General features: G+C 39.5%; 1 protein-coding gene across 18 annotated transcripts in view; it reads right to left on the reverse strand.

The window, feature by feature from the left end:
- CSPP1 (centrosome and spindle pole associated protein 1) overlaps nucleotides 1-18,154 on the reverse strand; it is a 178,969-nt gene that overhangs the window by 39,471 nt on the left and 121,344 nt on the right. For 13 of the 18 annotated variants that reach the window (XM_043507755.1, XM_043507756.1, XM_043507760.1 and 10 more), the window contains 3 exons: nucleotides 13,937-14,082; nucleotides 12,797-12,937; nucleotides 3,081-3,127 (listed from right to left, as the gene is read on the reverse strand). In XM_043507755.1, coding sequence (XP_043363690.1) covers nucleotides 3,081-3,127; nucleotides 12,797-12,937; nucleotides 13,937-14,082 — 334 coding nt within the window. Of the gene's footprint in view, nucleotides 1-3,080; nucleotides 3,128-3,622; nucleotides 4,116-8,687; nucleotides 9,605-12,796; nucleotides 12,938-13,936; nucleotides 14,083-18,154 lie in introns of those variants that run through there. The other 5 variants (XM_043507765.1, XM_043507754.1, XM_043507768.1 and 2 more) reach the window with 4 other exon arrangements.

Below are 18,154 nucleotides of genomic sequence, written 5' to 3' on the forward strand. Positions count from 1 at the left end.
TATGATAGCGTTCTATAAAATCATGACTAGTGTGGAGAAAGTAAATAAGGAAGTATTATTTACTCCTTCTCATAACACAGGAACTAGGGGTCACCAAATGAAATTAATAGGCAGCAGGTTTAAAACAAACAAAAGGAAGTATTTTTTCATACAACATTCAGTCAACCTGTTGAACTCTTTGCCACAGGATGTTGTGAAGGCTAAGACTATAACAGGGTTCAAAAAAGAACTAGATAAATTCATGGAGGATAGGTCCATCAATGGCTATTCGCCAGGATTGGGAGGGATGGTGTCCCTAGCCCCTCTGTTTGCCAGAAGCTGGGAATGGGCAACAGGGGATGGATCACTTGATGATTACCTGTTCTGTTCATTCCCTCAGGGACACCTGGCATTGGCCACTGTTGGAAGACAGGATACTGGGCTAGATGGGCCTTTGGACTGCCCAGTATGGCTGTTCTTACAGTTCTTCTTCTGGTCTGGGAAAGGTACTGAGTGTCACAGCTAAATAGAAGATAGAACAAATAACTTGGTTCTCAAACTTTTATATTGGTGACCCCTTTCACAAAGCAAGCCTTTGAGTGTGACCCCCCCTTATAAATTAAAAACAAACACTATTATAAATGCTGGAGGCAAAGCGGGGCTTGAGGGTGGAGGCTGAGAGCTCACAACCCCAGTAATAACCTCGAGATCCCCGAGGGGTCATGACCCTCAGTTTGAGAATCCTTATATAGTTAACACATACTCTAAGAGAGCACTCAAGGTGAAGTGGCTCCTTAACATAACTTTAGTCGTGGGACAAAAAGGGGGAGTTTCATGAGTTACAGATTGTTGTAATAAGCAATAAATCCAGTGTTTTTATTAAGGGCAGGTCTACGCTTAAAACACTGCATCAGTGCAGCTGTGCCATTATAGCGCTTAAGTGAAGACGTTCCTACACCAATGGGACAGCTTCTCCTGTTGGCATAGTTAATGCACCTCCCTGAGAGACAGTAGCTATGTTGACAGCAGAAGCTATCTACAACAGGGTTTAGGTCGGTATAACTATATCACTCAGGGGTGTGGATTTATCACCCCCCTGAGCGAAGTAATTATACCAATATAAGCATGTAGTGTAGACCGGGTCTAAAACCAAGATTTGTAGCATCTAGCAAAGTTATGAAATTAAGCTCCCAGGCTCGTCTTTTGAAAGCATTGTCCAGGTTTGTTTTGAGGATGAGAACTCACTAGTCAGATATAAAGTGATCACTTTGTGAAATGTGTTCACCCACAGGTGTTTTTTGTCTTTTGTCATTTTCCTGTGCGAGTTCATTCAAGAGAGCAGTGATTTCTTGGTTTCACCTTGTAGTTCTTACTGCACTGGAAACCTGCACAACACTTTCAAAAGATGAGCCTGGGAGCTTAAATTCTTAACTTTGTTAGACAATACAAATCATTGTCTTAATAAAGACATTGGATTTACAGCTTATTACAACAATCTGTACCCTACTAACACCCCCTTTTGTCCTATGAGTACAGGATTGTTAATGGGCCACTTCACCTTGAATGGCCCCTTAGAATATATGCTAACTACTTATGCTAAACCATCTATTTGATCTTGTATTTAGCGGTGATACTCTCTCAGTACCTTTTCCAGATGTGAAGAAGAGCTCTGTGTAGCTTGAAAGCTTATCTCTCTCACCAACAAAAGTTGGTCCAATAAAAAATTACCTCACTCACCTTGTCTCTCTAATATCCTCGGACTGACACGGCTAGAACAACGCTGCACACTACTGGAAATTTACAGTCTTCTTTATACCTACAAAACAGTGCAGTGCCCCCAAATGTGCTTCAGTCCTGTTCTATTAACAAAAATACTAAGATTAAAGATATTTGAGACTTTCCCTAACAATTCATACTTGGGCCGCTTTCCACAACAAACCTCTCTACTGAAACTGTCTACATGGGTGTCAATTGTGACTGTGCTTTGTGTAACATCGACCCATGTCCATTAGGAACTAAACCCAGACTGACAATTTACTTCACATAAGAGACTGCATATCCTTGTGACTTTTGGACTGTATTCAAAGTAGTGATCTAAACAGGAAAGATTCAAACCTTTACTAATCCCCTGTGACATCAAGTGCTTGATATTACAGATTTCAAAAAGTGTACTTCTATGCAACTGAAACATAGCTTAGTATGTTATTATGCTATCCTTACTACATTATTACAAGTTCAACCTTTAAAGTAACAACATGGCCTCAACAATTTATTACAGAATTGGTTTTGTAAAAGGATTTCTCCGTGTTGAGAATCACTATAACGTCTGTCAATTTTGAGTTCATCAAAGAGGAAAGAGACAATGGGAAACTGAAAATTTAGTGCCAATCAACCCTCCAAAGGAGAATTTCAAGTAGCTATTTACAACCAAAGTTCACTAACATTATGCTGAACATATAACTGTTCTGTTAGCTGTGCATCATGAGGCAATGCAAGGATCTCAGAGTAATAGTTTAAGTGACATTCTAAGTGTCTGATTCTTCATTGCACCTGTTGTGGCCAGTGTGAATTAGTGGAGAATTATAATTTGATAGCACTTTATTCAGTTCTTTTCACTGAGCCAGGAAATAAGCTCTATAGCTCCTGTATATCTTGTTGGAAACAATGCTTGATTTTTTTACTGCCTTGCATCTTGTTTAATCATATATAATTGTGTAAAGTTCTACCAAATTAGCATTCTCCACTAACTCACACTAGGTATAGCATTCTACTCCTAACTTTGCACAGATGTACGTGACAATACAGGGTGCAAGGCAGTGAAGAATCCAGCAATGTCTATATCAAGATATATAGCCATGGAGCTTATTTCCTGCCTCAGCAAAGAGGCCTGAATAAAGTATCCCATTTGTTATTCCTCTAGCTTGCCAGTTAACCAGACAGATGGCAAGCTTAGTTAAATTTAGTTTTCTATTTCAATAGTACTCTAATGTACACTCAGTCCAAAATTAACGTAAGTACAAGCCACAACACTCTGCACATTTGAACAAAATAAAAACAGCATATTGGGGAGAGGAGAGAAGGGGAGCTCAGTTTCCTCTTACCAGTCCCATGTTTCGTGGGTTAAAGTCAGGACCAGAATCATCATAGTCTATAGTAGCCATCACAGCCCAGGGAGGAAAAAAAAGTAATGGACATAAACACTGATTATACAAGAACATATTTAAACATTTTAGCAGAATATTGTTACACAAATATGGACATCACAATGAATCACTCCTTATTAAAGTTTTATCTTTGCAGTCATATTCACTGTATTAATAACTAAACTGGGAATATTTTGATGCAAAATTTGCTTTAGCTGTCTTAATATTAATTTAAATGTAACTAGATGGATCTAATGTAAATACTCAAGCTGTTGTTGAAGGAAATCTAATAGTGTTACAAATACTCAACATTCCCCCAAGTTTGTATTCACAAGTCTCTCCAAATGAAGAACAAAATGTAATATATTTGCATATCAGAACTATATTTCTAAGTGGCAAAACAAATTAATACCAGCTTTGTTATTTCTTGGCTTTGTTCAAGACATCTATTGAATTTAAATACACTATATGGATTGTTATAGGAATGTCCAGACTAACCATTTTTTTTTTTTTTTTTTTTTTTTACTAACAAGATCTTTGAATGTATTCAAGGTTAATCTGATGATATTGACACTAAAAGTTATATTAAATCAACTTCTGGAAACACACCTACTTTCTGCTGCAGAAATCTTTATTTGGTAACTAAAGAGCAAATTTACACTGGGTTCCTCAAAGCAGATTCTGACAACCCTGGTAGTAACAATCAATGTGTCCTTCCTATTATAGAGCATCAAAATGGACAATGCGGAAAGTAACTAACCTTTGGGGAGGCAGCTTGGTTTAGAGGATAGAGAAACTGAACCAGAACCAAGAAACCTGCTCTCTGGTCTTAGGCAAGTCACTTCACCTCTCTATGTCTCTGTTATCTCTCCCAACCTTTGCCTGACTTGTCTATTTAAACAGTAAGTTCTTTAGAGTAGGGAATTTCTTTCACCACGTTTGTCCATCGCCTGACAGAGGGGCAGTGATCTTGGTTGGGACCTCTTGGTATTACTGTAATACATATAATAAACAACAACTAATCACGTAGCTGGTAAGAAGTATTGTTTCTTACTACAAAAACTGCATACTGTCTTCATTGAATGCAGTTACAGTAGTATTGAGAGAATACATCATTTAAAATAATTTTCATAAAATAATAAATTCACTTTTTACTTGGCCAGCTTGTTTTAGATAATATGGTATATTTTTGTTTATAAGCTCAAAAATTTGGAATTTTGTACAGGCCCATAGGTACAGAACCTGCTGCAGAACATTATTTAAAACTGTATTATTTGCTGTATGGGTGTCATGGAGTAACTCATCTCCATGGCAAAGTTCTTCTCTATAAAGTTATGTTTGGTGGCTTTAAATTTCATATGAAAACTTGTGACAATATCAGGTGTTCAAAAGTAATTCAATTAACTTATTAACTATTTTCAAATTACAATACATGGCACACCATCCCTGAACTTATCTGTAAAGCTGCTCATCTCTCCCGCCTACAAATCTCTTCTTAAAAATCACTTGTAGCCATGATGCCTACAATTATTCAGGAAACATGATGGCTAAGCTGAGGACAGTTGGACAAGTTGATATTTATAAAATTAAAAAACAAAAACCCAAAACATTCAAATAACAGGAAGTTACTTAACTGTAACTGAAGGCTCTTTCAGATGTGTGGTCCCTATCTGTATTCCACACATGGGAATGCATGCACACCAAGGTTGGAAATTCTTCAAAGCAGTGTCTGTTGGCCCACATATGTGCAGTAGTTCTTCTCGTGGTCCCAACTGAGGGTAAAAGAGGCAGTGTGGGTGGATGCCTCTCCAGTTCCCCTTCTTACTGCAAATCCATTAGGAGCCGAAGCAGAAAGGACAGAGAGTGAGTAATGGAATACAGATAGGGACCACACATCTTGAAGAATCTCCAGTTACCGTAAGTAACGTCCACTTCTTCTTCGAGTGCTGGCTGCTATGTGTATTCCTCACCTGGGTGATTGGAAAGCAGTGTTCTGACTTGAGGTGGATGTGAGGAACCCGGTAGCAAAGATGTCTGCAATACTGCTGATCCCACTGATACATCCGCAGCCAAGGCATGAATTTGAGTGTAGTATGTTGTGACCATGCAGACAGAACTCCAAGTGGCCACCCTGCAGATGACCTGCAGTGGGACATCAGTGATGCCATGAAGGCAGCTTGTGCTCTCATGGAGTGAACTCCAATACCCCCAGGGGGAGGAAGTTTTGCTATCTTGTAGCACTTTAAGACGCATCCGGAAACCCACTCAGAAATCCTCTGGGAGGATATGGCTTGCCCACAACCTCTCTCTGCTATGGCGATAAGAAGTCTTGGTGATTTCCTAATGGATTTGGTTCTTTGCAGGTAGAATGCCAGGGCATGCTGAACATTGATGGAGTGAATCTCTTGTCTTCAGAGCGAGAGTGGGGTTTCAGAAAAAATTCAGGTAAGTATTTTGTTTGATTGATATGGAACTCAGAAACAATCTCACTGCCTCTTACACTCTTGACTGGGAGCACGAGGAGAGCTACAGAACTACATGTGCAGGCCAAAAGACATCGCTTTGAAGAATTTCCAGACTCAGGAGTATGTTGCGCATGAGTACCCACGTGTGGAATACACATAGGAAATGGCACTCAAAGAAGAACAGTATATTTAGGTATACAGAAATTGTAAATATTTAGTATTCTTCCTCTACCCTGCTCTTGCTGTATTGTTCGTCTTCTCACAGACAAGTTTCTGGGACAGAAATCTTTTCTACCTCTGGGTCTGTATACCACCTAGCACAAAGAGGCTCTGATCTTGATCCGGGCTCCTCTGGGCACTACTATAATATACATAATAATAAGGATGATGTTTAAAGCCCTAAACCTAGCTCTTACACAAATCTTTTCATTAAAATCATTGTCTGCAGCATTCCCATTAACAAGTGCAAATAAAATATAAAAATTAAATTAAAATATGCTAATCATATATCTCAAGCAAGGAGTGCATCTCTAAGTTAATTCTACACCCTGAATCAGCATTCAAATAGAAAGTTAGCCTTCCAAGATGGCCAGAGGACTCAGATGAGTGTATCATTCTGTTATGATAAAGATGACTTCTACTTCTACATTAGTAGTACTTCTGTTTTCTTGCCCCATTCTTCATAAATGAAATAAATACGTTTTACTTATCTTAAATAAATTGGTGAATTAAAAAAAAGATGTAGGATCTTAAGGGATAGCCATATTCAATATTCTATTAGTCATTAAGATTAAACTTAAACTTCAGGACTTTAAATTCTATCTGATCTGAATAGCTATTATATAAAATAGCCAAATGGAATTTAGGAGTTACAAAGGAATTCATAGACAAAACACTTGGGTAACTTGGAGTTAATGTTCACAAAACACTGGTAAATGAATGGGAAAAAAAAAGTTGTACTATTAACATCTCAAATATTAGAAAGCCAGGAAATTGTAACTTGAAGTTAAACTTTAAAAAGAATGAGACTTTAAGAATAAAAAGTCACAAACAACCTTGTCGATTGCCCCCACTTCTCCCCCAAAATGAGCATCTTCTATTAAAAGTATTTACTATATTACATCTGGTTCATTATCTTAAAAAAAACAAAAAGTACCTTGAAGTTTGAAATAGGCCAACTATTTCAAATCAAACTAAAGCCATGAGAAACCTTGTATAAATCTATTAGTTAATTAAGACAAGGCAGTTTATCTGATAAAAGGGATAATTATTATGTATTTTTTCCCAAATGAATAGTACCTGTAAAAGGAGCACTGAAAAGTAATGTCCTCTATGCAGCCACATAACAGAATAGCACGGCATGTAACAATACTAACTTTCCCATACTGCATTACTAATGTCTCAACCTGGACTTCCACTGAAGATGCTGCCTAATCCTATTTTTGATTTAGAGACATGGCCATGTTATACTGGATGAATACCATCAACACATTTCACACAAGTCACCAAATAGCACTACTACGCTAGTCTAGGATAGCTTGAAGTGAAAAGTTCTGTATTCTGTTTTGCAATCCCCAAGATTTAGTCCCCATACATTTTTCTTTAAATAATTTTTTTCTTTTTGCAGAGTTTGTGCTTTCCAGATTTTAAACAAAAGCCTGCATAACAAAGACCTCTCCTCCTAGTGAGCCAGCTTGCTTCCTTAAATATACACTTGTAATGTGCTCTACACCTAACAAGCTGGACACAAAACTCAACTCCCAGTCCCATGCTCTAATCATTAGACAATAATGCCTTCATTCTGTATGTATTAATACAAGAGGGAAAATGTCTCTTTAGGGACACCTACTTTGATATCAATTTTAAAAAAAAATCTCTCTGAATAAATTCTATCTAGGGTTAAAAATATTGTGTAGACAAGGCCTATATTTAAAAGATCTTAGAGAAAATATTTTCTCTCTATTCTTCAACTTATTTATTTCTTACATTTCCAAGCACCTTGGGTATACTCCGTTTCACTGTTGCCCTAGAAAGTCTCTCTCTCCCACTAGAGCCAGACAATTTTTTTTAACAAATAGCTTTCCATCAAAAAATGCATTTTTCAGGCCCCAAAACTGTTAGCTAAATTCATGCTGAATTTGACAATTTAGTTTCAGGTTGCAAAAAAATATTCAGAAAGAGTTGAAACATTTCATCTGTTATGTTTCGGCTTTGATTGGAAACAGCATTTTGCTTTCAAATTTGGTCAATCTAAACACCCAAAACAGCCCAACTGAAAAAAAAAAATTCTTTCAAATTGACCAAAACGTGTGTGTGATTTTTTTCAATTTGTGCCTTGAAACTGAAAATCCACGATTCACTCAGCTCTCCTGTTTGTACAACTCTCTCACACAGCAAGAAGGGAAAGGAAAACAATTAAAAATAGGAAAGATTACAAAATGACAAAAAATTGGCAGGAGTCAGAGGCAAGTGTAGTATTTGAAACTACTTTTGTCATATGTTTAAAAACTTGTTAGTTTCTAAAGTTTTGATGCCGCTAACATTTAAAATGTTTCTCTTATTTAAAAACCTGGGGAAAATACAGTAATAAATGTATATGTAAAGAAGAGCTGCATCATAGTCCACACAATTTTTTTTTTCTGTTGCTCCCCCAACAACGTTAGCAGAATCTCTATAATTACTGTGCAAATAGGTTGGTCTTTGCCTCTAGAGCCAACAGCAGTGTAATTTTCATACTCTACAAAAAAAAAAAAAACAAAAAACATATCACTCATTTCTTTTTCCCTTGAATCAGACAACAAGAAAAGTGTCTGATCCATTTTCATTGGAGAAAAAGGTGTTAAATTTGACTCTGAGGAAAGTTAATTGGAAAATTAACAGAGAAAAGGCAAACAACGCATATTTCTCTTGCCCAGAACTACAGAGTAGGAAGTGACAGTAACAGACTATAAGTTTCAGAGTAGCAGCCGTGTTAGTCTGTATTTGCAAAAAGAAAAGGAGTACTTGTGGCACCTTAGAGACTAACAAATTTATTAGAGCATAAGCTTTCGTGAGCTACAGCTCACTTCATCGGATGCATTAACAGACTATAAGTAAGTGTAAAACAGGAGGATGGACAATGAAAGTCAAAAGACAAAGGAGGACAAAGAATTGGTGGGCTGGGGAGAGTGTCCTCTACAAGGACCATTATGCAGCTTAACAATAAAAAGATTTCCCACAATTGTGCTCAGGGTTCAGCTACTTGTCTGCCAATCTAAACTGCCCTGGAAAAAGGAACATCTGGCTTTGTTCAGATTAACGTTATCTAAAACTACATCATCCACTCAGAATTGGCAAGAGATGAAATTAGCAATATGTACTCAAATTAATGGAATGAGTCAAAATTGACTTTCATAGCAAGCAAAGCACACTCCTCCAGATAAATCAAACCCTTCTCAAAAGCATTGTGGCCTATCAATCAGAAACTTAATCTGATTGGGAAAATATTACCGTTCAAAAGGTCCCTGGCCCAAGAAGGTCACAATTTAAGACAATAAGTGTATTTTATATGTATTTGTTTTTTTATATACTGTATATAACAGTTATAGTATACATGAACCTTCTGTCACAGAAAGAACAAAGCCAAGAAATATTCTTCTTAATTTTCCTGCTTAATGCATAACATATTTTAGCTCATCATGCAATAAACACACAACTTTTGTCCTTTGGGATCAATTTTGTCACCCTTAGTCATATTGGGATGACTTGAAGAGTAAGATACTATCCAGTTCTCCCATGACAGTTGCAAAAGTACTATTTTTCCCCACAAAAGCTACAAGTGGCAGGAATACTAAAGCCTTTACTAGCATTTATTCCAAACTCTCAGCAACTGGAGCTCTAGTTCAGCAAGAAACTGCAAATTGCAATTTTTATGAGAAGGGCTTCTGCCCAGGAGCTGAGCTGGACAAGTCTGGGCAGATAGGCAAGCTGTTACTTATCTGTGATAGGTTTCAGAGTAGCAGTTGTGTTAGTCTGAATCCGCAAAAAGAAAAGGAGTACTTGTTGCACCTTAGAGACTAACAAATTTATTTGAGCATAAGTTTTCTTGAGCTACAGCTCACTTCATCGGATGCATTCAGTGGAAAATACAGTGGGGAGATTTATATACACAGAGAATATGAAACAATTGGTGTTACCATACACACTGTAACCAGAGTGATCAGGTAAGGTGAGCTATTACCAGCAGGAGATCGGGGCGGGGAGGTGCTGGGGGAGGGAACCTTTTGTAGTGATAATCAAGGTGGGCCATTTCCAGCAGTTGACAAGAACATCTGAGGAACAGTGGGGGGGGGGGGGGGGGAGAAGGGAGTGGAATAAACATAGGGAAATAGCTTTACTTTGTGTAATGACACATCCACTCCCAGTCTTTATTCAAGCCTAAGTTAATTGTATCCAGTTTTCAAATTAATTCCAATTCAGCAGTCTCTCATTGGAGTCTGTTTTTGAAGTTTTCTTGTTGAAGAATTGCCACTTTTAGGTCTGTAATCGAGTGACCAAAGAGATTGAAGTGTTCTCCGACTGGTTTTTGAATATTATTAATTCCTGACGTCTGATTTGTGTCCATTTATTCTTTTACATAGAGACTGTCCAGTTTGGCCAATGTACATGGCAGAAGATCATTGCTGGCACACATCACATTGATAGATGTGCAGGTGAACGAGCCTCTGATAGCATGGCTGATGTGATCAGGCCCTATGATGGTGTCCCCTGAATAGATATGTGAATAGAGTTGGCAACAGGCTTTGTTGCAAGGATAGGTTCCCTAACCTTTGCCAACTGTGTCCACATATCTATTCAGGGGACACCATCATAGGGCCTTATCACATCAGCCATGCTATCAGAGGCTCGTTCACCTGCACATCTGCCAATGTGATGTGTGCCAGCAATGACCTTCTGCCATGTACATTGGTCAAACTGGACAGTTTATTTATGCTCAAATAAATTTGTTAGTCTCTAAGGTGCCACAAGTACTCCTTTTCTTTTATCTGTGATAATGCATCTTGCACTCCAGAATCTGAGCATTCTTTACAATAAAAAGTCTCTAGCTTTTATGGTGGCAAAAATAACCTCCAAAATTGTGAAGCAAATGCCATTATGTCCACCTAAGTCTTCAGAGATCCTGAAACAGCAGCTCTGGCAGAGGTGAGAACTGCTCCATTCATCTGAATGGACATTTTCTCTTATCATTACTGATATTTAACATTATTGACATTCATTTCTAATTAAAATATGTAAGAGAGAGAGGACATTCAGATGATGTCACTGAATCCAAGTATGCAACAAAGAGTGATTATTATATTATGATGACTTGTATCCAATCTACTGCAGGCAGCATTCATTCTGGCATTTCAAGTGAGTGGAGATTTGGTGTAGATCCAGAATTGGTGAGATTACTACTTGTTTTCCAGGTAGGGTCTTCTTCCCTCTTTCATGAAGGCTGTAGCCTCAAAACTACCACCATGCAGGAAATAAAGCCTATACTAATTTAGTCTTTCTAGCTTTATGTATCTAGGAATCTTAGGGCATTCTATAGTGCCCTTCAGTGTAGTATTTAAGTGTTTCCCAAGTCAATTAGATCTATATAGTAAAGTTTCTAGTGACTTCATAGATCTTTTGCTCTTCTCCCTGCTCTGTTAGAGGAAGGTCTAATCAGGATCTCTTTTGTTTTTGTCTGTATCTCTCTTCTTTCTTTTTCCCAATTAACCAAGTTATGCTGAGAAGGATTTTGCAACATTGCCTGAAAGTATCAGACCCTGAAAGCTCATTCCACAGCTAAAATTTCTCAGAGTACAATTTGACTTCAGTTCTCATGTGCTGTGTCAAGTGTATTTTTACAGAGAAGGTCGTTTTAGGGCATCATGGAATAGAGAAGTGGTCACTTATGAAGCTGCATCCTAACCCACTGATGGCTTTGAAGATAAGACCCGAAGTAGTGAAATGGCAGAGGACTGGTTCAAAGACGTTTTTTATTATCGCATACTGAAAATGAAGATGAAAAAGTTAATTTTCCTAACAAGAAACGGAGACATCCTCCACTGAATTTCAATGGAGTTATGACAATTAACACTAGCTGAGGATCTGCCCCACTGTCCCCACTGTCCAAAAGGGGACCTGCAGTATAAGGCTATGTAAGTTGCTATATCAGACATGGGGCTTCTATGACAATGGCTGGTTTTGAGACTGAAAATAGCAGAACTTTGTCTTTACTAATCCTCAGCATATTTTTTGTTCAAAGTAAGAGACACATTAATAGCTATGCTAACTTCAGTCTAAATAATTCTTGGTTTCCAAAATTATCTGTGATGAGTGTGGAAGTACTGCTGCCTTGCAGAACTAATCTGCTAATGATTGAAGACCATCTTCAACCACTTCTGTCAGGCTCATCTTCCAGAAAGGGAAACTATTTACGACTCTTTAGATTTTTCTTTAAGAAACCGGACGTTCCCTAAACTTCTGTTATATTGTTTAAAATAAGCATGAAATCGCAATAAAATTACTCCCAAAGAATCAAGGGGAAGCATCTACTCTAACAAAGTGCAGACAGATATACTGGCTTCTTCTTTATTATGTAGTATTAAGATATATAGAACTTTGACAGGTTTCAGAGTAGCAGCCGTGTTAGTCTGTATTCGCAAAAAGAAAAGGAGTACTTGTGGCACCTTAGAGACTAACAAATTTATTAGAGCATAAGCTTTCGTGAGCTACAGCTCACTTCATCGGATGCATTTGGTGGAAAAAACAGAGGAGAGATTTATATACACACACACACACAGAGAACATGAAACAATGGGTTTATCATACACACTGTAAGGAGAGTGATCACTTAAGATAAGCCATCACCAGCAGCAGGGGGGGGAAAAGGAGGAAAACCTTTCATGGTGACAAGCAAGGTAGGCTATTTCCAGCAGTTAACAAGAATATCTGAGGAACAGTGGGGGGTGGGGTGGGGGGGAGAAATACCATGGGGAAATAGTTTTACTTTGTGTAATGACTCATCCATTCCCAGTCTCTATTCAAGCCTAAGTTAATTGTATCCAGAACTTTGACAGTAGCTTTACCTTTCTATTTTTCAAAAATTATTGTGAACCTGCATGTATTCTTCAGAGCAAGCCAATGAGTTAAAGGAAATTTTAAAATAAGTTTCATTCGCTCAAGTTAATCTTTTCGTACCTTCTGCATCCCTCCTCATTTTCATTCTGTTAAGTTTCTTCCTCTGCTCTCTTAGCAATGCCTGCTGTTGAATCTCTAATGTTTGATCATCTTCTGGAGGATCGGGGTACATATATCTCAAGTCTGCTCGTGTTTCTGAATCTGTTGTATAGATTGTGAATTTTAAATTTCATCACATAACACTATTTCAGAAACACTTACTTTAAAAATGTGAACTACATGCATTTAAAAGCATTAGGACCATCAATACTAATAATGGCAAAAAAGTGGACGGTTTGTAATAATATATTAAAATACCACTTCATTAAAAAAAATTCATACATGGCGGTAAAGTGTATCAAATGAAAAAAATAACTGTAAGCCACTTCAATTTGCCAGAAAACAAAAACCCAAAGACCGTAACAACGTATCAATACCTGGGATCATTAGTAGTGGCTGGATTAGGAGTTTCAATGATTCTATGGTAATGACAACAACTAAATTAAAGGGTTGAAACAGTGAATTTTGATTGTGGTGATACTTCTTTTAGTTAATAAGAAAGCATAGATATGTCAGGTGTAAACTGCTGTCAGACACTGAGCGTGGGATTTCAAAAGTGCCTAAATTATTTAAGAGCATAAATCCTGTAGACTTTCACTGGGACTTGTGCTCCAAAGCCGTATTGGGATTTTCAATAACACCTCTCAGCGCCTTTACGTGAATGAATCATTGCACACACAAGTGCATTAAAAAGCTGCTGATATATTCCTATGCTTTCCTATTTAATGGAAGTTAAGTATATCATCATTTTGGGGAACTGAAATATTTTGCACTACAAATTGACAGACATGCTCCAAAAAAAACAACACAAAATGTGTTACACAATGCCACTAAAAATATTCGAAGGGGCTGTTTTAGCAGCCAGCCATCAGCTGGATATAGTGGTTCCCTGGCTATACTACCTATGCCGTGGTGTAGCAAGCAGTGGAATCCTCAGGTCACTAGTTAAACCAGAATGCCAATAGAAAAGAAGATACAATGAGGGCCAGTGTTTGTGTTACGGGCAACTGTGAGAAGGATTACTGACTTTTCTTTTAAATGCTAGGAAATGATTAAAAGATGCAAAGAAACCCCCAAACAGAAAGAATAAAATCCACTTGCCTTTGTATTTAAGTTCATTGAACTCCCTGATATTCTGAACATTGACAGGGTCAGCTGCACCCTTTGATGAAGGTCGCCTGACTGGAGCTTGCATCCGAAGCCTGGCCATCTCAAATATATCCATTACATTTTTCTCTCTTTTCCTGCTTGAAAAGTTTGTAAACCAACCATTCAGTGTGACTAACAGTTCCTCATTCACAACTTATTTGAACATGTCACTCAGTATTACTCCAAGTGAAGACTATTACTTGGATATTATATCCTGCCACTCAAAGAATAAAATTATTTGAAATTTGAACACAGTTTTAAAAATAATTAAATTTCCTTGTGTGTTACAAATGGAGGCGACGTGGTATCTAAATCCAGTAATGACAGGTTTCAGAGTAGCAGCCATGTTAGTCTGTATTCGCAAAAAGAAAAGGAGTACTTGTGGCACCTTAGAAACTAACAAATTTATTAGAGCATAAGCTTTCCTGAGCTACAGCTCACTTCAGCCAATGCATCCGATGAAGTGAGCTGTAGCTCACGAAAGCTTATGCTCTAATAAATTTGTTAGTCTCTAAGGTGCCACAAGTACTCCTTTAAATCCAGTAAGTTCACATTGACGACATGGAGATGAGCTAGATGTTTCTATGATTACTATGTGATGATTTGCAAATAATCAAAACATAAAAGAAGGATAATGCAAAATTCATTTACTTACCAGTGCAGTTCTAATAATTTATGTTAGTATAGTTATATAGTACACTAGTAAATGTTCTGTGGTATATTTTTGTAAAAGTAATGAAGTATTCATAACAACATACCTCTCTATTTGAACATTTCCAGTGAAGGAGAATCCACAACCACTTTAGGTGAACTGTTCCAATGATTAATTACCCTTATGGTTAAAAATTTGCTCCTTATTTCTAATCTGAATTTGTCTTGTTTCACCTTCCAGCCATGGGATCTTATTATACTTTTGCCTACTAGACTGAAAAGCCCTTTATCATCAAACTTCCTTTTCCCCACATAAGTATTTAGAGAGACTGTGATCATGTCAATCCTTAATCTTCTCTTTGACAAGCTCAACTGATGATGATGATACATCTGAGGGAAGGGAACAGAAGGAGACTCTGCCGATTGGAAGGCATGAGATGCACTGTCCTAGGGATGGGGGTTCCACGACCACCGCTCCCAAGAGGAGGAGGCGGGTGGTGGTGGTCAGGGACTCTCTCCTCAGGGAGACTGAGTCATCTATCTGCCATCCCGACCGGGAAAATCGAGAAGTCTGCTGCTTGCCAGGAGCTAGGATTCACGATGTGACGGAGAGACTGCCGAGACTCATCAAGCCCTCGGATCTCTACCCCTTCCTGCTTCTCCACGTGGGGACCAATCATACTGCCAAGAATGACCTCGAGTGGATCACTGTGGACTATGTGGCTCTGGGAAGAAGGATAAAGGAGTTTGAGATGTAAGTGGTGTTTTTGTCCATCCTCCCCATAGAAGGAAAAGGCCTGGGAAGAGACCATCAAATCGTGGAAGTCAACGAATGGCTACGCAGGTTGTGTCGGAGAGAAGGCTTTGGATTTTTTGACCATGCAATGCTGTTCTAAGAAGGAGGAGTGCTAGGCAGAAATGGGCTCCACCTAACGAAGAGAGGGAACACCATCTTTGCAAGCAGGTTGGCTAACCTAGTGAGGAGGGCTTTAAACTAGGTTCAGCGGGGGAAGGAGACCAAAACCCTGAGGTAAGTGGGGACGAGGGATACCGGGAGGAAGCATGAGCAGGAGAACGTGAAAGGGGAGGGTTCCTGCCTCATACTAAGAAAGCAGGACAAACAGCAAGTTATCTCAAGTGCCTATATACAAATGCAAGAAGCCTGGGAAAAAAACAGGGAGAACTGGAAGTCCTGGCACAGTCAAGGAATTTTGATGTGATTGGAATAACAGAGACTTGGTGAGATAACTCACATGACTGGAGTACTGTCACGGATGGATATAAACTGTTCAGAAAGGACAGGCAGGGCAGAAAAGGTGGGGGAGTTGCATTGTATGTAAGAGAGCAGTATGACTGCTCAGAGCTCCGGTATGAAACTGCAGAAAAACCTGAGCGTCTCTGGATTAAGTTTAGAAGCGTGGGCAACAAGGGTGATGTCGCGATGGGAGTCTGCTATAGACCACCAGACCAGGGGGATGAAGTGGACGAGGCTTTCTTCCGGCAACTAACGGAAGTTACTAGATCGCAGGCCCTGGTTCTCATGGGAGACTTCAAATCACACTGATATCTGCTGGGAGAGCAATACAGCGGTGCACAGACAATCCAGGAAGTTTTTGGAAAGTGTAGGGGACAATTTCCTGGTGCAAGTGCTAGAGGAACCAACTAGGGGCAGAGCTCTTCTTGACCTGCTGCTCACAAACCAGGAAGAATTAGTAGGGGAAGCAAAAGTGGATGGGAACCTGGGAGGCAGTGACCATAAGATGGTCAAGTACAGGATCCTGACACAAGGAAGAATGGAGAGTAGCAGAATACGGACCCTGGACTTCAGAAAAGCAGACTTTGACAACCTCAGGGAACTGATGGGCAGGATCCCCTGGGAGAATAACATGAAGGGGAAAGGAATCCAGGAGAGCTGGCTGTATTTTAAAGAATCCTTATTGAGGTTACAGGGACAAACCATCCCAATGTGTAGAAAGAATAGTAAATACGGCAGGCGCCCAGCTTGGCTTAACAGTGAAATCCTTGCTGATCTTTAACACAAAAAAAGAAGCTTACAAGAAGTGCAAGATTGGACAAAATGACCAGGGAAGAGTATAAAAAATATTGCTCGGGCATGCAGGAGTGAAATCAGGAAGGCCAAGTCACACCTGGAAGTGCAGTTAGCAAGAGATGTTAAGAGTAACAAGAAGGGTTTCTTCAGGTATGTTAGCAACAAGAAGAAAGTCAAGGAAAGTGTGGGCCCCTTACTGAATGAGGGAGGCAACCTAGTGACAGAGGATATGGAAAAAGCTAATGTACTCAATGCTTTTTTTGTCTCTGTCTTCACGAACAAGGTCAGCTTCCACACTGCTGCACTGGGCAGCACAGCATGGGGAGGAGGTGACCAGCTCTCTGTGAAGAAAGAAGTGGTTCGGGACTATTTAGAAAAGCTGGACGAGCACAAATCCATGGGGCCGGATGCACTGCATCCAAGAGTGCTAAAGGAGTTGGTGGATGTGATTGCAGAGCCATTGGCCATTATCTTTGAAAACTCATGGCGATCGGGGGAGGTCCCGGACGACTCGAAAAAGGCTAACGTAGTGCCCATCTTTTAAAAAGGGAAGGAGGATGATTCTGGGAACTACAGGCCAGTCAGCCTCACTTCAGTCCCTGGAAAAATCAGGGAGCAGGTCCTCAAGGAATCCATTCTGAAGCACTTAGAGGAGAGGAAAGTGATCAGGAACAGTCAGCATGGATTCACCAAGGGCAAGTCATGCCTGACTAATCTAATTGCGTTCTATGACGAGATAACTGGCTCTGGGGATGAGGGGAAAGCAGTGGACGTGTTGTTCCTTGACTTTAGCAAAGCTTTTGACATGTCTCCCACAGTAGTCTTGCCAGTAAGTTAAAGAAGTATGGGCTGGATGAATGGAAGGTAAGATGGATAGAAAGCTGGCTAGATTGTCGGGCTCAACGGGTAGTGATCAATGGCTCCATGTCTACTTGGCAGCCGGTATCATGCGGAGTGCCCCAAGGGTCATACCTCGGGCCAGTTTTGTTCAATATCTTCATTAATGATCGGAGGATGGTGTGGATTGCACTCTCAGCAAGTTTGCAGATGACACTGAACTGGGAGGAGAGGTAGATATGCTGGAGGGTAGGGATGGGATACAAAGGGCCCTAGACAAATTAGAGGATTGGGCCAAAAGAAATCTGATGAGGTTCAACAAGGACAAGTGCAGAGTCCTGCACTTAGGATGGAAGAATCCCATGCACTGCTACAGACTAGGGACCGAATGGCTAGGCAGCAGTTCTGCAGAAAAGGACCTAGGGGTTACAGTGGATGAGAAGCTGGATATGAGTTAACAGTGTGCCGTTGTTGCCAAGAAGGCCAATGGCATTTTGGGATGTATAAGTAGGGGCATTGCCAGCAGATCGAGGGACGTGATCGTTCCCCTCTATTCGCCATTGATGAGGCCTCATCTGGAGTACTGTCCAGTTTTGGGCCCCACACTACAAGAAGGATGTGGAAAAATTGAA

Source organism: Dermochelys coriacea, chromosome 2 (assembly GCF_009764565.3).
Source record: "Dermochelys coriacea isolate rDerCor1 chromosome 2, rDerCor1.pri.v4, whole genome shotgun sequence".
Classification (NCBI taxonomy): domain Eukaryota; kingdom Metazoa; phylum Chordata; order Testudines; family Dermochelyidae; genus Dermochelys; species Dermochelys coriacea.